Source organism: Apaloderma vittatum, unplaced genomic scaffold, assembly GCF_000703405.1.
Source record: "Apaloderma vittatum isolate BGI_N311 unplaced genomic scaffold, ASM70340v1 scaffold3640, whole genome shotgun sequence".
Lineage (NCBI taxonomy): Eukaryota > Metazoa > Chordata > Aves > Trogoniformes > Trogonidae > Apaloderma > Apaloderma vittatum.
Genome location: NW_009693816.1, coordinates 9,944 through 34,072, shown reverse-complemented (window position 1 = coordinate 34,072; position 24,129 = coordinate 9,944). Strand labels below are relative to the sequence as shown.

The following is a 24,129-nucleotide window of genomic DNA, read 5'->3' as shown; positions in this document are numbered from 1 at the left end:
AAGGTTTTGTTCTTCAAATACAATGGGCTGCAGCCAGACTAAGTCCTCGACATCACCAGGAACAGAAGAATCCCTGGCAAGGAAGGCAGAAAATTTTTGTGGCCTGTACAGACTCAACAAGGTGTGCATGGCTGAGATGGGAGCTGGAATCTGCAGCAGACCCTCAGGCAAGGTCTGCTTTAGGGGGACACAGGAGATGGGAAGACTTATGCTATTTCTTGAGCCTTTTGCCAAGATTCAGATTGCACAGGTTATGGTAAAATTCACTTGGCAAAAAAGGCCTTTATTAAGCAAGAAACAAAAAGAAAAAGAAAAAAAGAAAGAAGAAAAAAGAAAAAAATTTCTAATGAGTATCAGGACTCAGATTTCAAAAAGTACAAGATCTGTATAAATTCAGCAAGATGTCCAGCACCAGATTATTCTGTGGTGCAAAAGAGAACCTGGGGAGAGGCCAATGGGACCTCGCGAGGGGAACACCATCTACCTCCCCAGCAGACTGCCAGTCTTAGGTTCTTCAACAGCAGATGGATTTTCCTTGTTCCTGCAGCATCTCAGGTCCCACAGGAGGTATTGGTTGCAAGCAAGCACCTGAATATTGCCTAATGGAGTAAGCCAATCACTAACTTATAGCTGGCGTATCCATGCCCATCCACTAATTAGGACTTTTTCTTTTTGGATGCATTTCCACCACTCTTATTCTTCTTTCTCCACAAAGAAGTGTAAGCAAAAGGACTGCTTTTATCCGTAATAAGTTAAAATCAGAAATGACCTAACTAACAGGTAACTGATATTGGTCCATGGAGCCCAAAGAGTAAAATCCATAGAAAAATCTATTGGTTCAATTTTTTTTTTTCTGGTATATCCCATGCACACCCCCATTAGAAAAATGGGGTTTATGAATCTTATCATACAGCAAGGAGCACTACCTCAGAGCCAGAGCTGACAGTCTGCAGTAGAGGTCTGGGCTCTCTCGGATTGCTAAGGGTGGTTCTCAGTCACTGTTCAATCAGTCTTCACGTGGCCGTTGGCCAAGGCAACAGGGACAGTGGGGGCCCCCGGCTCAGCAGTCTCATCAAATCGTAAGCGCAGCGTGTTTCTGATCACCAGCTGCTCCATGATGAAAGAAGCACAAAACCACGGGATGGCATACTCCAGGGTGATCAGGCCCATGAAGTCAAAATCAAACTGGGAATAGTCCCACGGGCAGGCATTGAACTGGCGTAGGATGAGGCCAGTGGTGAATTCCCAGAGGTATGTCCAAAGTGTGTAAATGAAGCAGCGCACTAAAATGTTACACTTGTCTTTGAGATACAGATACATCTTCTCCACAATGAGGATGGAGGTGCCATAGATGAAGAGCGCCCACACACTGGTAACACCCGGGAACTTCCAGTTAAAGTTGACCACAAACTCCCAGGCAGCCGTGAACATCACCTCACAGAAATAGCCGTGAATGGCGTAGAGGTACCATCGGGAGAAAGCAGTCAGAGGTTCTGCCGCAGCCATTCTTCTGCACACACCCCAGCAGGCACTCTGAAACGGAGAGACAGAGACAGAAAGAGAGGAGTCAACGAGGATGTCACATCTCACAGAACCACAGAATGATCTGAGTTGGAAGGAACCTTAAAGATCATCTAGTTCCAATCCCCTGCCACGGGAAGGGACACCTCCCGCTAGACCAGGTTGCTCAAAGTCCCATCCAAGCTGGCCTTGAACACTGCCAGGGAGCAGGCTTCTGCAGCTTCTCTGGGCAACTTGTTCTAGCGTCTCACCATCCTCATAGTAAAGAACTTCTTCCTAATGTGTAATTCAAAATCTACCCTGCTCTAGTTTAAAACCATTGCCCCTCATCCTTGTAAACCCTTGTAAACAGCCCCTCCCCAGCTTTCCTGTAGCCCCCTTTAAGGACTGGAAGGCCACTATAAGGTCTCCCTGGAGCCTTCTCTTCTCCAGGCTGAACAACTCCAACTCTCTGAGCCTGTCCTTGTATGAGAGGTGCTCCAGCCTCCTGATCATCTTTGTGGCCCCCTCTGCATCCACATCCTTCCTGTGTTGGAGGCTCCAGAGCTGGACACAGCACTGCAGGTGGCATCTCACGAGAGCAGAGGGGCAGAATAAACCTCCCTTGACCAGCCGGCCACGCTTATCCCCCAGACAGCAACACACACAAACAAACTTGTAAAATCCACAAAGGACAAATCTGAGAAAGAAGCCAATTTGACATCGTTTCATTTTTACCACAGCAAATTTTAAGCCTAGTGCCAAGTCTCAGAATGGGCCTGGACAAAATAGACTGCTCTGCCTGAGAAGTGGGATGCAGCGAGTATTGTACCAGTGATAGGTACAAGGGCTTTGCCAGGGGTAAGGCTGCCAGAGAACTTCTTACAGGTAAGCAGAAAAATAACAGTCATCTCACACGGAGAGCACATCCCCTTTTGCTCTTTTCAAGAAACAGCACTGTCCCCTACTTTTCTGACTCTCACGTGGAATAGATTCAGTGAAGACAGCATCAAAAACCTGGGCTCTTCCAGTTGTCACCTACAGTCTCTATACTCAAAAGTAGCAAAAAAATGAGCTTTCATGGGAGCTACAGAAAGACAACTGGATGAGAATATTTCAGAGGTGTTACACTTTCAGTCACCACACCTTGCCCCCATTATTCAGCTGAACTGTTGTTTCTTCTGTTAACGAACTCATGCATTGTATGTTTAGGATTTGGAAAATAATTTACTTATGTTGTCAGATTGCCTGATACCAAGTCAAAAAGCACAAGAGAGCCATTGAAATCCATTCAGATTTGGCTTCAGGACAGAAAAACACAAAGGAGGAGAATAAAAGGAACAGCTGAGCACAGTGAGTGGTGGTTAGTCATGATAAATAGGAAATGAGAACAAGCTCAATTGTCTCTACAGGAACAAACCTGGTGAAGAGGTTTTCAACGGGCACAATTTGCTTATCACTGAACTGTTTCAGCACAGTCAGTTTTTACACTTTTTGTAGAGATCTACAAGATCCACAACATTGCTCTGCCATGCTAGTCACTGCCCGAACCTGATTTTAAGCATGATTTTACTGAAGCCTTACAGATTTACATCACAGGGTGAATTTGACCTCTTTCATTCTTAAGAACTTGCTATTTCAAGCTGGGTTTCTCTTGACTCTTCATCAGGCACTGTTTAACCTCTTTGTTCTGCACTTGCCCATTCTGTGGCACAAGGTGCTCGGAAAGGACTTTACGTGCAGTCATGCTGATGCCATCTGGAAAGAGACTGTTCCTGCCTTGCCCTGCAGACATGGTGCCACTCTGAACAAAGTATTAACATGCAGGATGACTGAAATTCTGATCGGAGATGAGAGAAGCATTTATAAGGAAAAACAAACTGTAATAATGAATGTAAAAAAATATATGCAGAATATTCACAGGGGAATATTGAAAGTGGAAAGTACAGAGCTGCATCCAGGACATGTTCACTCCTCTCTTAAATGGACACCAAAACAACCAATGTCTTGACAGTTCATGTGATCTGGGTGCTTGAACAAACACATTTCTTAATGGCACAATCCATTTTACACTGAACTATCATCAGATGCTACAGATCTGAGTCAACAGCACATTGTGAGCTTGTGGGTAAAAGACCAAAGAGTCGCTAGGAATTCCCTCGTGTGCCCTAACCGTTCAGTCCTAACAGACTCCACCAGACAGCAGTGGAGGTGGCACATGAAAAATACACAGAGGGTGTACCTCCATGCAATCCACAGGAAGCTGACGTGTAAGGGCACTGCAAACATTCTCTCTGAGGAGGATGAGTTTGTCAAAGTGACATTATTTACTTAGTTTGCCAGCACAGTTGATAAGCTTAGGAGTTTGAATCCTCATATCATTGCTCTGTTTTCACATAATTTCAATAACAAATCAACAGTCAGAGGTACAGGAGGAAGGGAAAGGCATAAGAGGGAAATAGACTGCAGGTATCTGTTGTCAGAATGGGGATGTATGGCTGCACCACAAGGGAGAAGTTTTTTGTATCTGAGGAGACAGACATCCAAAGATGCAGAAGTCTTAGAACTCAGACCTATTGCACTGCGGAAATACAGAATCATTCTCCAGGGATGAAAATTATTGTAAAGTTTTTACTAAGCTGCCAAGGAATTGTATGGTTTTCCTCTTGTTCTAATAACCCTTTCTAAGCTTTTCTACTTGTGGTCCTTAGTCCTTGCACTTCCCTCTACAGCTTTACATGAAATGTACTTGAACTGTTCACTGGGAGGATCCATAGCGTGCAGTACTATGTGTAAGCTTTTCCTTGTAATTTTGAAAATCTCTTCATAAGTTGGATCAAATGCACAAAAGGTCCTTGTCTCTCAGTCCCTCCCTTCTTACTCCAAGGATCCTCTCACCAGTCATTTCCCTTGCCTTACACCAGCCAAGGACACACAAAAACATACCAAGCAAGCCACATCCCCTGTTCTACCCCACACTATTTCCTCCATGCAATGAAGATTTCTCTTTCCTGGCTCTACACTAGGTACTTAATAATTATCTGTTTGTTCTCTATTTCTTTTTCACACTTTGCAAAATACCCAGTTGCTACACTAAAAGTTTAAAAAATGAATCTAGACCAGGTCTAAGACAAGGTCTACAACACAAGTTAGTCCAGTGCAAAGCACACTGCTGCCTGCTTTTAAATCCTGAGCCTTTCACCCCGACCAGAAGGAAACAATTTGGCAAACAATGGGGTAACGGAATCAAGCTGGAACACAAGAGGTTCCACTTAAATTTGAGAAGAAACTTCTTCTTAGTGAGGGTGACAGAGCACTGGCACAGGCTGCCCAGGGAGGTGGTGGGGGCTCCTTCTCCGGAGACATTCACAACCCACCTGGACGCCTTCCTGTGTAACATCATCTAGGTGTTCCTGCTCTGGCAGGGGGATTGGACTAGGTGATCTTCTGAGGTCCCTTCCAATCCCTAGCATTCTGTGATACTGTGAAACAGGCATGAATGCACTGACACTGAGTCAATATTTGCCTTTTACTGTCACATGCCCAGCCAGCCTGACCTCGACAGGAACCTCCTTCTTACAATATGCAGGAAAGAGTTCTCACAGGTTGCCTCCTGATTAAGAGCATCCCAAGACAGGGCAGGTGCCAAACTGTGGTAGCCCAAAGATAAACTGGTTCCACTGTGCTAGGCACAAGGCAAATTTGTAAGTCGCAACCTCCTCCTGTCAAATATTTCATTCAAAATAAAACAAGTATACAGTAAGACACAGAAGGGAACAGAAGATACCTAAGGAGACTACAGCAAGCTACAGCACATCACTGCACAAGCTGGAGACTGTACAATGTAATGGTTACGAGTCACTTGAGCATTTATGAAACAATTAAAACTGCAGCTGTTCCCAAGCATCTTATTTCCCAGCCGTACCAAACCGGCTGGTGCCTGGAGGTCACGCAGCACAAGGAGGTCTCAAGGGGGAAATGAAGGAGAAAAGTGTTTTCTTGGGCAGCAATTCACAATAAAAGGATCAAGCTGGAAAACAGTTGCAGGACATTAGTGGGAGAAGTATCCAAACAGAAGACCAAGATTGGGTTCAGTAAGAGGTGCAGATTTGTGAAAAGCCTCAAGTGGATAATTGAACTTGGTGATGCAAGACTTTTAGTGGAGTGACAGTAATACAGACCAAAAAGCTCTAAATTATGATAGCTATTAAGTCTCCTGAGGAAAACAAATGACATTCATCACTGAGGTAGTTACAGTGGGATGGGCAGCGGCTTCCTGAGAACAAGAAACACAGCTGCCACCTACGTAATTGTCTCAGGAGAGAGCAAACAAGTCACGGAGACTGCACAACGATGGCCACGCTGGTACTGAGGCCGTTCGCATTGTGTTGCTTTGTGGAGAACAGGGAGCTTCTAAACTCAAAGCTACGAAAATGCTTCCCATCATTAGTAAGTTATATTTCAAGCAGCTAAAGCAGAAATAGCTTCTCCAATAGCATGTTATTAGGAAGCTTGAGCTAAGCCAGCACAGAAATTTTCCCTCTTTCTCCAGTAGGACCTTCTTTTCCAGCTTGTTGATAGGAGGAAAAAAACGTAAGTCTGAGGAAACCACACATGGGCCTCAGAGGAATACGTGAAAACGTAAGCCTTTCCCCAGCTGCCTTGCCCATGCAGATAACACTGCTGGCAACACAGAGGCCGAGAGCCTCTCCACCTACAGCAAACAAGCACAAACCTCACAGGGGGAAGCGTGTGAAGGACTATATTCCTCTCTAGAAATGGAGTTTAGAGGATCAGGGCAGGACTCTCGCTTAGGGCTGCAAGAAAATACATTGTAACAAAACAAAGATTATACTTAGACATTTTAGAATATCAACTGTGAAATGGGTATTCATCATCCCATAGGTTGAGGTAAAATACAGATAGACCCAATGCCAAGTAAAGAGAAAGGACATAAATCCTAGACTTCCCATGCACGACCCTTCTGTGCAAGAGGAGCGCTTCCACGCTCACATTCAGTTTTACAGATGAGGCAGCCCGGGCAGGCAAGAGGCAAGTGATCGGAAAATGGGCTGATGGTAGACCAAGACATAATGGCAGATTTGTCACACACAGGCACTGCAGGGGAGACATCAGTGCATGTCATATTCATGCCTGATTAAGTTCTTGAGAACTGCCTGTTTCATTTTTTTCAAAGCTCTCCTTTGCAGTGGCATTCTGCCTACTTCCCCAAGCCAAACCGTGCTTCAAAAAGTCTCTCACAGATTGTCTCTATTCCCTCTAATCCAGCAGAATTACTTAGACTCACAGCCTCTGGGTGTGTATAATGAGACATCAAGATACTCTGAATTAACTCCAAAGTGCTAATAAAAGAAAAACACGGACAAAAAAAACCTCCATGAGACAACTCCCCTGCTTAGTGACGGCCTGAGGCTATAAATCCTGTCAGCTACTTGATTCACCGCAGGTGAACTTGAACTGCTGCAGCAAGTTCCTTACTCCATAGCGCCCAGTTGTTTCTGCCAGTTAAAAAATTAAGGCACGGTGTTATTCTACAAATTCTTATTTGAAGTCTTTACTAATAATTAGTTTTATAACCTGCACAGTCCTATTTCTAAGAAACGCCTTAGATACCCCTATAACCCTATGTTACATGCCATAGTTACTTTTTAATTTGAAAGAGTAACTGCAGACAGAGGAGGCACGCATGTAGTAGGATACTTCAGTCCCTCCCAACTGCGAGCAGCAGACAACTCTGAAGTAGAGGGCACTTACCACACTCCCTGACCGCAAGCCCTACTGGCTAATGGTATTCTCCTTCCTCAGACCCTTCTTACCCAAACACTACTTATGTAAAAGTAACCATTTTTCATGACTTTTTAAATTACTTTCATTGGCACATCAGTGTAGCTCCTGTGTCTTCCTTAGTACTGAGAGAATCAGAGGTGTATCTGCTTCTCCGCTTTAACAAGGATGCGTCGATGAAAACTGACATGCATTTTTGGGCAATACCTTTTCAAGTGTAGTTCTTCCTGTCCTATTTTGCATTTTCCCTGTGAGTAAGCACCAAACTGAGCAGGGCTGTGCAACCATGGGCAACACAGAAGGAATGTTCTGCTACTTTAGCTTCAACATCTTCATATAAATCTCACGCAAACCATTAGGAGTAAAGATTTACAGTACGCTGGTGCTGGATTTGGCCCCAAGACATTAGTTCATCAGTGTTTAAAGATTTATGCAGTAAAGTCTTAGCGGTACTTATGTAATGAAGTCATAACTCTTGAGGAGATATTCATCCTTCAGGTAACAGAGAGCCTCAATTAACTGTGGCTCAGAAAATAGAATTTTGACTGTACTGAAGTGTGGAATAGTTCCAGCAGATCAATTAATCAAGCCCTGCAAGGAAGCTAAAAGCACGCCACAGACAGATGTCTCCAAACACAGACTTCATGTCCATTCCTTACTCTTAGCGCGGTCAGGGTGGATCTCGAGCCCTGGGATTTTGGTCAGTTCTGAATGTATTAATCATCTCGTTTTGCTGCATCTCTCTCTGGACTCCACCTCAGGATGCACATTGTCTTCTTTCTTCTGAGTTCTACCCACACCACCACATATTGCAAGTAAGAAAGCACAGCTCGTTTCTAATCTGCATTTTCCCCTCATTTTCGGCCCTATCTCCTTTCCCTGAGAAGCCACATCATCTCCCAGCCACTCCTCGTTCCCTCGCCTGGTTCACTCTGTACCTGCTGGAAGCCTCTGATCCCTGCCTATCTTTCAAATCTGTTCCAAAGAGAATTGGGATACAGTAAAAAAGAATGACGACAAAAGGAGCTTAAAAGAATCCAATTACCAGACTAAGCCAAAGGGATGGGGAAGTGTAGTTCTAACTGGTAATGCCTGTGTGTGGGCTGCCCAGAAGGCACCATTTCACAAAGGAAGGAGAAAAGTGGGGGTTTCTTGGGGAGGAGTGTAAAGGGGGGTGTGTATCAGAGAACAAAGAGAAAACCCAAAGACATTGTTAGCTTAAAGAATAGTTTTCTGGTTAATGTGATCTCCTGAAAAGCAGCAGAAGTGCAGAAAGCTGCGACTTCCCATGCAGTGCCTCACACCTAGCATCATGTTACTCAAACACACCTTAGCACCAGTGACCACTCCAACCTGAGAACAAATGAAGGCAGCAGTTTTTTTACTCACAGTGACCAAAAGGGATGTTTCCTACATTCCTGACAGAAGTTAAGACCCCTCAAGAGCCAAGCAAGCAGCAGACTTGCAAGACAAATTTGTGAAAAATGACTGGGTCCAAGCTCAGCATCTAGAAGTACTATCCCTGAACTTCCCCAGCTCCTCTTCCAGGTGAGGCCATGTCCTTCTCCAAGCCTGTTGCCAGAAGTTTCCTGTGCCTTACCTGCTGCCCTTCTCTGTTTGGAAAAGCTGCCCTGAGTCCTCAACATACACTGATGCTACAGCTCTAAGTTCTGAGTGCTCAATTGCTGGATTCACCATTATCTTAACCTGGACAGTAAGTCCAGGTTGACTTCATTCTCTGCAGTGAGGACAGGATTGAGTTCCTAAAATCCATTTTTCAAGCACTGCCACAAGTTTACAGCCCAGGACTCCAGGCACAGGTCTGAGCACTCCCTGGTGGGCAACTGCCTGACTCGTAAGCTCCTGGGAGCCGCGCCCCTTCATTTCAAACCATGACTTCAAGTACAGTGGCAATCCAAATTCATGGCTGTTTTTGAAAGCTTGAGCTTAACATGTTTTATTACCTGAGTGAAGCAAATCTAACATTCAAAGAACATAATGCACATCATCGCTTACCAAGAAAAGGCAACCCAAAACAGCATGATGAATGGACAGGGATAATTTATCTTGAAAACACGCGGAGAGTTTACAAGATTTTTGCCATAGCCAATATCCTTTCCATTGTCACTAGAGAGACAACAGATGTAAAGAACAGACAACATTAAGGTCAAGATATTATGTGTCACCCATCCTACATGGTTTCTTAAAGCTGCTTGGAAATTCAGACAGTTCTTTTTTGAAAAGGTTTGTGGTTTGTTTTTTTTCGTCTTAGCAAATGCTCCCATCTTCTTTCCAAAACAAAATGAAAAGCAAATACACCAGTCCATTCCAATATTACAATAACAAATTGATTTAGACAACTCATAGAGGTCAGTATCAGTAACAAATAAATATGCTTAGTGAAGCTCTTTTGAACAATCTGCAGAAACAAGCCAGAATCAGAATGCAATGGAGGAAAGCCAGGTTTGGCAAAAAAAAAAAAAAAAATTAAACACATTTCACAATGTAAATGAAGCTTCACAGAGAAAAAAATGATGATCAAGGCAGTAAAATAAGAGTATCTAAAATCCCAGCCTGCTAATATCCTGACACAATCCAGGGCACTTAAGTCTGTGCAGAACATCACTGTGTGTGTAAAGACAAAAAAAAAAATAACTTCAGAACTGCCAACAAATCCAAGACAGTCTCTCCTAGTTTGTTGCAGGTAAAGCTCAAAGCAGCATGTCATAAAGTTCAAGACTTCTTTTACTGGAAACTTGCCACATACACACAACTGCAAAGAACTACCTCCTTGTATCGCTCTTTACCAGTGCAGAAGCCTGTACAAACTCCCAGTGTTGAAGGGACAGCAGGTAACTGGACAGTGTGAGCACCTGCAGCCAGCAACTGCAGTCACTCTTCATCTTGGAGGAACATAACTGCTGCAGACCATACAGAAACCTCGCTTCTTGGTCTGAGTTAGGCTTAAACCTTGCAAGCAGAAGGCACTGCATAAAGGCAGATGAAACAGGAGGGAGCACACTTTTAAGCACCTTCAGAAACACAGCCCGAGACTGTCATAAAAAGTTTTCTTCTCTGTTTCCCCTTTTGGAAGTCTCTTGATTGCCATTCTACAGAAAGTAATTTTTCCCCCTCAATACGTATATTTTCCTTCCCAACTTTAAACTACTGCTGAGGGAACCAGGTCTTACAAGTGCTATCTATTTGCCAGGCTGTTACCTCTCAAGTTTCCTCCTAACATCCCTGGTGGAGAAAACTTGAGCAGTCTCAGATCGCTAAATTATTCTTTTTCACCAAAGGAATGCTTATGGAGCCTCCATACCTCATCTTCTTAATTTCAAGTTCACACATGTCCTCAGAAACATCCTGGAAAAGAAGGGTAGCTTAGGATAAATCTCGGAATCCTACTGACAGGGATGTCTGACAAGATCCTCAAGTAAGCAACCATGCCCACAGCTGAGAAAGGCAGCTCCCCCGAGCAGGTTCCCCGAGTTTCTCCCACTAGCACCCACCAAATAGGACACCAGAGGGATTAATCACGTCATTGCTGCCTTGCAAAGTACATAACCAGCGGCAGAAATATATTGCACAGGCAAATAAATCAGTGCCGAGTTTTGTACTCTGTTGTTCAGGTTTACTGCAATTCAGAGTAGCCTGTAAGCACATCACTCAGGTAAATCTGTCTTCATAGATCCATCAAATTTCTCTGTCCTGAACAACAAGTGAACAAAACCTGCACTTTTAGGGCCTAGTTTCTGCACAGCAGACACGTGCCCTCCACTGTGTTGGGTCCTTCATTGCTATTTACATCTTTGCAAAAGGTGGCTTGAGTTTCCCGAGGTGTTATTTCCTCCAGGTATCAGGAAATTCACATTTGCGTTATAGCTACAAATGCATCACCTTGATGGTTTATGAACAGCTGCTATTTTTCTCTTTTGTAAACCTGCAAGCATCAGATCCACTGTAAACCTCTAGCAGCCAATGGTCGATGACACCCCTTCAAGTCAGACTCATTCATCTGATTATGTGCTGTGTGTCCCAAAAAGGCAGCACTAGAGCTTCCCTACAGGACTGAAACTCTCAGCCTTCTGAAAGGCAATAATCTGAACACTCAGGAGCTCTTTTAAACAAAGCAATAACTCAGCGTTTGTGCCCCAAGCACAATTGGTATTTGCCAGGCTATTTTGGCGGGCCATTCAGGGAAACCTCTCATCTCTTCAGACATCAATTTCTTAACTCAGCATCAGTCCATAAGTTTTTACTGCTGCATCCTACAGCTCTCCCCTTTTCCTGTCAGTCAGCTTATGAAAGTACAGTCCCAGGGCTCTTCTTCCAGCTGAAACCTGTGCTCCCAGCTGCAGCCTCACACACTCTAGCTCATGGGCCAGGGAGCTGGGTCACAAGGACTCGTGTCTCCTCTGAGTGCAGCTGATGTTCACCTTTGTTCTTTTCCAACTCTTTCGGAATTTCTCACTGCCTCTCTCCCAAATCACAGAACCAGACTGTTCTGTCACACTCTATTTTGGACCGGACCACAGACATCTGCTTTAACAAAGACAAATCACCTTGCTATGCCTATGCCATTTTTAATTCTATCTACAGCTTTATAGATACATAAAGTTAGATTGACATGTTTACACATTGTCCTTATTGACTTGCTTATTTGTCCTCTCTTCCTCTCTACTTCAAGGGGATAAATTATTTTTTTCCTGCAACTGCTTCTTCTGACTGTGTTCATTTTTATGCTGAGATGACCTTTTACAGACACTACTACTGGATGCGAGATTCCTACCTCCAGCTTGCTAATCATTTTATCACCACTCCACAGGGCATGCTCAGTTCCAGCCTTTACACAGCCTCTCCAAAAGTACATCCATATACCCTTCTTCGACACTTCCTTCTGCCATGCTCTGTTGAACAGCCTCCCCAATAAAACCATCAAACCAAATCATTGTTCCAATACTGGAAAGCATTTTCAAACCTTGCCTGTATTAATTAGTTAACATAGGTGTAAGATTTTGGGTTCCTTAGGACTGGAAAGTCTGTATGTGTGTGCACAGGGATGCTTCAGATGCTTCTGAGCGGCTGGAGTCCAGGAATCCATCTCTCATAGTACAGGGTAGCCCAGATCATGAAATAAAGCAATACTATAGCGTCAGACTGCCTTGCACATCTAGCAGTTTCTGGCTGTGGTACGTGCTGAGGTACTACTCACATTCATCTATTTTCCCAGATCCAATCTACACATTCAGCCTTCTGAAAAATTCTAAACCGTTTCTTGTGAATAGCAATTAACATGCATCTGCTTCAGGACTTGTGGAATTTAACTGTATCATGTTAATACCACTTACTTGCTAAACACTTGAAAAAGGAATTAAGCCTTACCTTAGAAAAGAAAATCCTTAAGAAGTGCTAACTCTAATCCTAAACTCAGCAAGGAGGTAAAAATACTACTCACCTCTTCACTCCTACCAGCTGTCAATCTGCACAGAAGACATTTTCCACTCTCAGCTGCAGAGAGATGGCACAGTCACAAAAGGTCAAAGCAGGGTGGTAAAAGGAGACTTGAATTTCAGCTGCTGCAGAAAGCAGAGCAATTTTCTTGATTGATTCCTAAAACTACTACCATATATGTGTTGGCTTCTGTAGGACTCAATGAGCCAAAGCCCAGAAAGAGAGGAAAAGCTGTTAAGAATTAATTTGGGGAAGGCCTTGCAAGAACTTTGCTTTCAGAAAAGAAGATGAATCTAAAAGGAGCAGGATGGAAAGAGCCTGGAGTATTTGTAGAATAGAGGGAAACAAGGCAGAATGCACAAGTAAAATTGTAAGTGGCTTACTAGGCACAGCCTTGCAGAGGGCAGATGGCAGGGCAGTAAACTCCTCACTGCTTCCTAATCATTAACTTCACCTAAGGAGATAACTTGGCAACAAGGCCAAGTGCAAGGTCCTGCAGCTGGGTCGAGGCAATCCCAAGCACAAATACAGGCTGGGCAGTGAGTGGATTGAGAGGAGCCCTGCAGAGAAGGACTTGATAGATGAAAAACTGAATACGAGCCAGCAGTGTGTGCTCGCAGCCCAGAACGCCAATCGCATCCTGGCCTGCATCAAAAGTGGTGTGGCCAGCAGCTCGAGGGAAGTGATCCTGCCCCACAGCTCCGCGCTGGTGAGACCCCACCTGCACTGCTGTGTCCAGCTCTGGAGTCCTTAGGACACAAAAGACACAGATCTGCTGGAGCAAGACCAGAGGAGGCCACAAAGATGATCAAAGGGCTGGAGCACCTCCCCGATGAAGAGAGGCTGAGAGAGTTGGGGTGGTTTAGCCTGGAGAAAAGAAGGCTCCAGGGAAACTTTACAGTGGCCTTCCACCACTTGAATAGGGCCTACAGGAAAGATGGGGAAGGACTCTTTATCAGGGAGTATCGTGATAGGACAAGGGGTAACAGTTTCAAACTGAGAGTAGAGTTAGATTAGATATAATGAAGAAATTCTTTACTGTGAGGGTGGCATCTACAACTGCCCAGAGTAGCTGTGGAAGCCCCTCCCTGGCAGTGTTCAAGGCCAGGTTGGACGGGGCACCAAGCAACCTGGTCTAGTGGGAGGTGACCCTGCCCATGGCAGGGGGGTGGAATGAGCTGATTTTGAGGTCCCTTCCACGCCAAACCACTCTATGATTCTATAATAATGAAGTTCCATATATTTCCCAGCTACTATGATGACAAGATAAAATTTGGATACATGTTCCATCCTTCTGGCTACTAACCCCAAGTTAACAGAATATTTCCAACCAGCGTGGATGGGAACCTCCATGGGACTGGAAAACGGCCTAGAAAAGTGGAAGTTATTTTCCTCTCACTGCTGAGCTGCCCAGCAATCACTGAGAAGATGCAGCACTCCGGTATGGACAAGACATCTAAAGTCAGAAGAGACAGGGAACGTACATAAAAAGTCTCTCTGTGGCCAAACAGGACAATAGACAAATGACTTAGGAGAGTTTCATCAAAGCAGTTTAGCAATATCACCTTCCCACACCAGCAATTGTAGAATCAGCGCAGCTGGAACAAAGAATCGAAAGTTTGCTCAGTGGCAAAGTTAAGCTGGCAGAACAGATCCATGCTTGGTTTGGGAGAGACATGCTCTTTGTGAGTTTTGCTTGGAAGCTGACTTGTTAGAATACAGAAGAATGGGTGAGAGGAAGAGGAAGATGGAGGGATATGGTCCAAAAGGCTGCTCTGGGATGAAATTTAGTCTTGGCAACACTGGGAAAAAAATTAAGATTATGACCCTTGACTGCATATGCTGACAAAACATCAACAACAAAAGGTGCCAAGGTAAGTCAAGACTGCTTCTCTACCATTCTCTGGTCGCAGGTGACTCTGCTTAGAAGCCTACATTTGTAACAGCTTCTCTTCATACAAGGCACAATTTCAGTTTTACTAAAAGTAAACTCTGCTCTGCAGGCAGGAGTTCACCATGTTTCTCTAGTTCAGCACTTCCTTTTGTCTGAGGCCACGCAGCTGCTGCATGCAGAAAGAAGAGAAAATGAATACAGCCATACTACATTGACCTGTTTTGCCCTTAGAGAAAAGGAAAGACTATTTTAAAACCTCCCTCTGCTAACCTGGCACTGCAGTGGGGCACGGCTGTCATTTGACTAGTATCCTGACAGAATGATCAGCAGCGGGAAGAGGCTCTTGCATATCGTCTCCAGCAATCTTAGCCCTGGGCTAGCAGCACATATCACTGGCTGAAGGCTCCAAATGTGTCGCTCTGTCCCACATGGTAAATGAAATTAAACACCTTACCTTTCCAAAGCAGAAGTTTAAGGCAACCGAATTCCTTGCACCTTCAGTTGTGTCAGAATACTTCACAGTAAGACACTGCCAGAAGGAGTGGCCAGGTGCAGTAAATCAAAGTACCATAGGTTTGTACAGACACACATGGAAAACCAGTCTGTGCCTCAAAGAACGTGTCATACCATGTCATGTCATTTGCTAGCGCTGCAGAAGTAAGATCTAGAAACCAGAATCCGATTCATTCTGGCTTTCAGGCTTCAGAAAGAAAATGCTCCAAAACACACATAGGTCTTGTTTTTTCTCATACATATTTAAGTCCCAATGATTGACGTAACATACGCATCATTCAAACACAGGCACTAATAGACCCAGATCCTTGGCATCTCAGATGAGAGAACAGACACCAGTTGACTCTGAATTCTTTTTACTTGCCTCTGTAAGCTGCTCATTCCAGAACAGATAACGCATGTTGATGCACAGCACAGAAAGTTCATGTTCTCACTGTCAGAGCTTCTCTTTCATCTACAAAAGCGCAGATGTCCCTCTGAACAGTCCAGATAGTACCTTTCATCAGCTCTGAATTCCCCTTACAAAAGCATTTGTGATGGTCATACAGGGGCCTCAGGAACACGTGGGGACACGAGTGCAAAGAGGGAGGAGCTGGTGGCCCAGTGGCTCTGTCCAGCCGGGGCTGTGAAATGCACAACCTTTCCCCTCTGCTGGGCTCCACATGCTCATGCCAGGGAGAATTAGCTACTGCAGACCCAGACTATGTTCTCAGTAACATTAATCTTACTACGGTCATATTGGAGACAGAAACCTGATACTGAACTTCATATAGCTTCCAGCCCAAAGATGGCCTGAGCTCCTGAAACTTATTGCCCCTCTCCATCCCTCCACAGTACCAGCTGACCCAGCAACACGTATTACCTCTCCTTAGAAAACCACTGACTTGATCAATATATTGAATATTGGACTTGATCTTTGGAGAGAAGGGAATACTGAGCTGAACATACTTCACCTGGTTCCCAGAAGAGGCTTGTTTTGAAATCTCATGGCAGCCTAGTGGCCAAATCCTATGAAATGAAGGATGCCCTCGGCTGAAACACTGGAAGAGATGCTCTCCACCAGGCTATGGGCTACAGAGCCATTTACCCCAGACACAAATGTGTAAGAGGAAGTGGTAAGACCATGACTTCACATCTATGAAGTTAGTTCGTTCTTAACACCTCCTGTAATTAGTTTCTCTTTCTGCTAAGTACCAAGCCTCCGTTAACTTCTGTGAACTTGTGAGAGGAAGCTTATTGCACTCCGCTGAGTCGGAAGGACTCGGTTTCCCCATGGGGGCTGGCTAGCACAGCCAGAAAAGAAAACAACCACAGCTGCACCATCCTCTGCAGCACAGAGGCAAGCCTGCAGCCCGGCGTCTCGTGCAGCAGTAGAGGCCTTTTAATGGAAGGACAATTCAACTGGCTTCTGCCCATTGAACTGTAACTTAAGGCTTTACCCAGCTACCATGTAATTTTCCTTTTGTATTTAGACAGAACGGCCTTGGCCAGGGCTGTCAAGACTGCCCTGCCCTAACAATCAGCCACAGAGTTCCCAAACAGGGCAAGGCTTTCCCAGAGTCACACTATTTTCTGCCAGAGACTTTCTGCCCCAGCTCTTCATTCACAGTGCCCTTAACTCCCAACTTATGTTTTCAGCTTTTATTTCGCCATCTCCCAAAGATAAAAATTTAAAATATGTAATCTAAACAACTGCTTGCTATTTTAGGAGGCAGAGTTGTTAGTTAAGCAGCGAGGCGCTGATCCCTCCTTTGTGCAGGCTCTGAGCTTTCATTGACAGAAACACACCTCTGACAGCGACTTGCTCTTTGAGATTCAGCCTCCAGGAATCTGCCTTAACACTATTACTGCAACGTGATACCATTGTAACTAATTATTTGCACAACGCAGTTTTACAAGCTTTTGAATTTCATATAAACATCTCCAGCATGCACGCACAGGCTCAAACTCATTCATGAATTTCAGGCGCTTAACAAAGGTACCTTCCTTACAAGCTTTGTCCCCTCCGGCTCCCTCTTGTAGTTACTAGAACCTCTGAATGGAGCTAGAGACGGACACATCCTGGAGACAAGAGTGGAGTTGGAGCATTCCTGATGCTACCATTCCTGCACCTTTCCCGTACCTACCTAGAGGAGCTCAAAGCATGTACAACACTGTTTTATCCACCTCAGTGAAATACCTGAAGTTAAATAAGGTAGTTTCAGGTCTAGTATAAAATAAGAATTTTTTTTTATCTTCTTGTCCTTCTGGGCCATAAGAGGTACCTCGTGCCTCTTGGGTAAAGAGCCAGCTTAACAAAGATGCTGCTTTTCATCTGTGTGTTGGGAACTGTCTCATGATAAGGCTAGAAATTAATTTCTCAGTTTTAAAGTAAAACAGCTTGAAACTGCTCACACTGGCCACCAAAAAAACCCTCACAACCCTCTCCAAAAACCCCAAACCCTGAATTCACTTTAAACCATCTTTAAAATCTGCTGAACAAATAGAGCATCAGGTGACCCATAGCAAATGGAACCAGAGAGGCACCATATGTTCTCTTGTCCCTGCTTACGTAAAATGTTTAAGAGTTGTCATTTTCGTGCCTGAATCATGCATCTACTATTGACAGGCCTGGAGGCACACATTCTGGCCAGCCTGTCCATTCCTTTCTAGAGGTACCCAAACCTGCAGCATCTAAAGACTTTTATGGCAATCACTCGGTATTAAGCAATACACTGTTGGTAGGATGAGTCAGAACTTAAGTTTTTGTTTCCCACCATGAGTAAAAGAACCTAAATATGCTTCCATTATATAACTAGTTTTGATACATGCAACAACAAACCCGTCACATTACACATATGCTAACCAGCACTATTTCCACTGCTTTGCACAACAGTTCCTAGAAATGCCAAGGTGTTCAAAACAGATACCTTGACATTTCTCAAGTGTGCTCTTTCTGCACAGGCTTGTACTAACTCAGAACTTATATGCACACTGCAGCTAACCAACTTGCTCCGATATAACTTCCTTATCCCTCAGAGTTCCCACAGCTGTAAAGATACGTGAAGTTAACTTAAAGCTACATATGTAAAATTAACTTTTAAATGAGCGTGCCTCAGTCAAGGCAGTCATGCATGTGTGGAGCACAGGTATAAGTTGCTCTAGCAGCACACATCTGTTCCTTAAAATATCTGGAGGGTTACTTTTGCTGTCTCATGCTGATAATAGTTTTCTTGGCTATTTCTTATGCCTAAGTCACTCTTTAGGGTCACCTGCACTTAAATACTTCACCAGTACAGTACAACATATGAAGTTTTGCACCACATCCACAACACTGACAGATCTCTCTTCCTTCCTTCTCCAACTGGGTCTACAATGATCAGCATGTAAGCATAGGGAGCATCATCTGATGCCTGGAAGTGGCCCCCTCTCAGCAGCCTTCCCTCACCATCTTCCCTGGTAGAGCTACAGCGTGTAAAAAATTCCAAGAGTCTGGCTACGAGCAGACTTAGGAATTGGACTGGACATCAGAGGATGCGGCCAAAAGCTCTCTTGCAGAGCTGCATGAAGGCTCAGACTCAAAACACAGGGGATGCTGGATATGCACCCCAACACGTCTCACCCTGAGATCCTAAAACTAAAATATCATCTAGAATACAGTAGTGCTCTCACAGCAATTCCACAATGCACTGAGATTTCTACAACAAAAAGTAAAGAAAGGAGAGAAGCAAGAAGCAGCCATGACTCGGACAGAGAAGCAAAAGGACCTTCCTAAGTCACTGCCAAGGTGGGTACATGGATGGGGTTGTTGAGCAGCTGTGCCGCCTCACAGAGCAATATGCAAGGCGATGCAAGTCTTGTAGTGAGCTATGCGGGCCCTAAGAGAGGCACAAATACTGCAGCGCACTAACCCAGGACTGATAAAACCTCTGCTTTATTACCAGGTTTGCCGTGCTCTGCGACGTGACCCTGGATGAGTCACTCCACCTCCTTGCGCCTCCGGCTGCCATCTGGCTAATTAGACTATTTGATGCAAGAGCTGCACCTAACTACAGCCTGGTGTGGCAGGTAGCACAACTGGTTATCGATACTGCCAAAAACCATCAAGCAAAACCAGAATATAGAGTGCAACTGAGGCCAGCCACTTCCAGAAGCATCGAATTCACAAGGAGTCAAACAGGCTGCACAATCAGGTGTCTCTCAGCACCAGCCTCGTTTGCTCAGTCATCTGTGTCATGTGGATTCCCAAGTTTACCAAAGCATTTCTTTCAGGGAACCTCAAGGTGCATCTCCAAGTCAGACACAAGCATTAAAGCCAGACACAAGCATTTGTATTTAACAGCATATTCAATAAGCTGCTCTGTACGGCACTTAAGAGTGAGTAAAGGAAACATCGCTGCAGTAGAGCTTCTCATTAGCAACCTAATTCGCCTTCTGAAAATAATTAACACTCCTTTCTATAAAGGGAACAGATGATCCATTACATTAATCAGACAAGCAAAACAAATGCTGAAGGTAAAGGAGATTTGTGCAGGGAGACAGCAAGAGAAGCACCCAGCAGCAGCACGAGAAAAAAGGAGGAAGATGAGGCACAAATGCCCGTGACTCACGAGGACTGGACTATGCAAAGGGGTGTGCAGGACCAGTACGTGCCCAGCTGTCTGATGTGTGCATCCAGCGGTCACACGGAGCATTTTCCTTCCTCTACCTCTATGACCCATTGATAATCCATCAGCTGAGATGCTGAAAAATTCCACACTGCAACTTATTGAGAAAGCCAGATTTAAAGGCTCTCAAATTCAGCCACTCACGGTTACAAACACCTCTCTCTATATGCAGAGATTCCCCAAAGCCCCTATGTTTTGATTATTAAAACACTTGCAAAATGTCCATTGCAATAATCCATGATTTAACGTAACACGAAGCCCATTTCTGTGGCCCACAGTAACAAGCGAGGTGATGGCTACAAACAATGTGAAGTACACCTCGCCGAGTTCCCCAGGGCAGCGCTCTGATCAGCCTTGAAAGAGTCAGGTACGCGTTTCTTGGTCAGTGCATGTCTGAAGTCAGTGTGGGTAAGCAGAGAGTCACCAGCATCAGCATCGTGGGATGGGTGTGTACGTGCAGATGATAAAAAGCAAAGGATACAGGTCAACATATCACTGCCTGGTGCAGCAAGAACGGTGGTATTGTGACAGCTGGATGCGCTCTTTCAGGGCAGGACAACACATAAAGGAGAGATAAGCCACGACAGAGCTGAGCTTCCCAACATCCACGTACTAAGGTTAACCCAGCAAACATAACAAATCACAACCATGCAGTTGCATTTTCAGCCATTTCTGTGTTTGATGGATATTTCCATTTCCCTGGCAGGAAAGCTGAACACTCATAGCTTTCAAGTGTGATTGCAGTGAGGGCGAAGCTCAGCTGTACAAGAGCTTCCCACAGCTACATCGCTATGGAAACCACAAATCTACTACCTGCTCTGTTTGTCTATTCTTTTTACTGATAAAGTATTATTCCAGTTTATCATCTCATTTCTGTCAAGACCAGAGGACAAACACACTTTACCTACTTCAGGACCAACCCTTTTTCCCTTGAGAGCCCTCTTTGTGAAACACACTCCACCAGCCGGGCAACCTTTCCCACCAGGATGCTTCCACTACTTCTGAAAGTGAGGACCCTTCAAACACAGCCTGGGATTTTATCTTAGCCTCTACGGCTTCCCTCAGCTTCTGGACTAGGACAACTCCAAAAATGGCTCACACTAGGCCAAATCCAGCTCGCTGGTATAATGAGAAGCTGAAAATTGTTCTGGACACAAGTTACAGTGTCTTGACAGAAGTATCATTCTCTTCCTTTCCTGAAAGTTCTTTAAGAACATTCACAGGGCTCTCAAAATGGGGTAGGGCACATTACAAGACAGCTGTAAATGCAAGGGTTAAGCTTTCGCTTTAAGCCCATCATTTCTACAGCACTTGCTAGTTACAGGTAGCATTTCCCACATCAAAAATCTGAATATCTCTAAGCCAAAAGCAACTCTGGAAGATGCAGAAGGAAAATGGGGGGAAATGCTCAAAAGTCTGCAATACGGTATGCATGGTGCAGCCTGAGTATGTGAAATGGCTGAAGGAATCTTCCTAACAACCAGCAGAAGAGAAAAAGGACCAAAAAAAAAGTAAAAAACCCTCTGCAGCCTCTGAACAAATCTTAAGCAATGTCTGCTCTCACACTGGAGACCTCTTACCTGAGCTCAGAGCAGTTCATGGAAGAATCAGAGGAGAATTCTCTGCAGCTCTCTTAAGCCCTCAGTGCCTCTCAACTTCAGCTGGCAATTGACAACCATGACACAGAAAAATGCCCACTAGTAAACAAGTTGAGAAAAAGCTACATATTTCATAGATGTTCCCTAACAGCCATTGAAATACCCTCCTCTCTACTAAAGTGCTCTGCATGAGAAAAAAATCCTGCCTGTGCTCAGGGAACTTTTAGCAGATGGCACTTTGGCTTCTCAGCAAGACTGAGCTAAGAACAAACTGATGTAGTCTAAGTTCTCTTACAAAACCAAAGCAATACTACACAAAAGATGCAGGCTCCCACCTCCCTTTTGCAAAATGGGCCAGAGCAGTCGGTGCTTCCATCTCGGCCGTAACTCATTGCCCTCACCTCACAGCCAACTCCAGGCTGGCACTACCAGACACATCTCAGTTTCGTCAGTGTTACAAGAGGTCCTACCAACAGCCCACAAGATGATCAAAGGTTACTTCTGCGTCCTCAGGGATATCACAACAATGCACAAGCCAGTTTCATGGAGGACAAACTGAGTGGAGTGGTGATCACAGTCTGCAGGGTCATGTCCCTGTGGCTTTGGAACCAGATCTGTCTGTATCCCCAGCACACAGCACGCTGAACAGCCTGGGTGGATGGAACATACAGGAGGCATTGGAGGAATGAATAATTCATAGTCTTGCTCTGCTGCCAATGGATCTATGTTGTCTTGTGCCCATACGGCACTCGGTTTTTGTTTTAACAGTAATAGGAGACGTCTGCGCTTCCTTTGATGGTTCTTGAGGGCAGGCAATAAGCAGCATTTGCTCTACTCCCAGCAACAGCACCGTACACCAGAGCACTTGCCAGACACAGCTTTCTTCAGAAGTACTCATGGCTGCATCACTGACGGAACGGCTGGACTCTTTCCAGGCTCAGTCCATCACCAGCAGCCCTCCCCCAGGAGGTGCTGACACTTGCTTTGTCATAACCTTGCAGCACTGGTGTGGACTCTACTGCTCAGTAGAAGGCATTTTTCGAGCAACTGAAGCCCTGTATTCAGCTACACAACAGGCAGCAAGATCACAGGCAGAGCTCAAGGCAGCAGCAGCCCCTGCCGATCCACACTGTTGGCATTGCCACAATCAAGTTCGCTGCCTTCCATGAGCAGCTGCCTGGGTCAGCTCCCCAGTCTCAGGGAGAGACAGGGGTCTGCCAGAGCAAGAATACCTACAAGAGTGGGACAACAGAATATCCTAGCGCGGGATCTCTTGGGCACTACCACTAAGAGAGGGTAATGAGAAACTGAGATAGAATAGGCTGAGGGAGGAAAAGTGCTACGTGAGTCTGAATTTTACATATGTAGCACCTACATATTCAAAGTAAAGTCCTAGATAGAGATGAAGCACCGTGCACGACCTACCCATGAAACCCTATCCACAACAGGGAAAGCGATACTGTAGCCTGAACTGCTGCAAGCTGTTCAGAGCAACTGGGCTTGACCTCCTGTTAGGGTACCTCGCCACGTACTGCAGACACACAGAATGCTCTGAAAACGCTGCCAGGTCTGGAAATTGTCTTTCTGGTCCCACAACGTCCAGCCCATCTGCCAGGATCGATAGACAGTTTTGCTCTGGGATATAAATTACCCTTCTAATTTGATAGTGTTCTACATCCACTCTGTGCAAGTGTAACAGGCTGCCATAAACAGAGGAGAGTGGCAAGATGAGCCTAAAAAGATTAGCAGAGTAACACACTGGTGAATCAGGTGCAGAGACTTCGCTGCTTGTCAGGGCCAGGAATAGATTCCTCATCATCTGACTCACACCTGTGCCTTTACCACCGGAGAGAGCAATCCTCTGCTCTTTACCTACTGCTCTGGTTTAGCTCAGAGATACTGCTCCACTGTCCTGATTGTTTTAACTGCCTAAGGCTGTCTAAGTGTGAGGTTTTAGAGAGACAATAAGGCTGGAATAAGGTTGGCAATATAAATTATGAGCAATCAGAATGATGTGACTCAAAGCAGACAGAAATCAAGGGCGATGTCTGCCAACAGCAATCTTATGCCTCCAGCAAGCAACTTGCAGTTTGAACTGATGGAAATAATAACTTCATATCTTGACCATCCTTTATGCTCTCTACATACTTAAATTTCAAAGGTCCTATCTACAACGAAGTCAGCTCTGTACTCAGAGAAGCGCTCTGGTTTTCTGGTCTACAAATGCACTCCCACCAGTTTTACCCTCCAGCCCTTACCTTTTCCGGGGAGGAATCTTGGAGCTCTCCCACTTGTTGGTCAGCTCCTCGTTCACAGCATCCGTGGGTCGACCAGGTTGCCTCCAGCAAGTCCAAGGGGTTTCAGATGCCAGTTGCTTTCGGACCAGGTGCGTGTGACCGACAGCTAATACACCAACCAAGCAGCCTTCCTAAACCAAAGAAGGACAGTTTAATCTTAATGAAGCACAGCACAAGGGAGGTTTTAAATACTGAAAGAGCTATGTGTATGGGTAGCTTAGCTTCGGTACCTCAGGCACTAGAAGACCTGACCTCCTCAGAGCCCCAGGGGGGCACCTGTAGCCTGGAGCAGCTCCCTGGGACCTGCCTCTCCTCTGGTGAGACCAAGCCTTCTGACTCTGCACTATCCTTTTGGATCCCAGCCACACCAAACACAGAGAGCAACTTCACTGGAGACAGTAACCAAAGGTTCCTCATTGCTA

At 45.0% G+C, this 24,129-nt stretch overlaps 1 protein-coding gene across 1 annotated transcript; it reads right to left on the bottom strand.

Annotated features, from left to right (window-relative positions):
• Positions 1 to 305: 305 nt before the first annotated feature.
• TMEM229B (transmembrane protein 229B) lies at positions 306 to 23,838 on the bottom strand. The gene is made up of 2 exons (XM_009864939.1): positions 23,669 to 23,838; positions 306 to 1,533 (listed from the first exon to the last, which is right to left on the bottom strand). Exon 2 carries the CDS (start codon positions 1,504 to 1,506, stop codon positions 1,003 to 1,005), a length of 504 nt encoding a protein of 167 aa, XP_009863241.1. The 5' UTR covers positions 1,507 to 1,533; positions 23,669 to 23,838; the 3' UTR covers positions 306 to 1,002.
• Between the last annotated feature and the right edge of the window lie 291 nt (positions 23,839 to 24,129).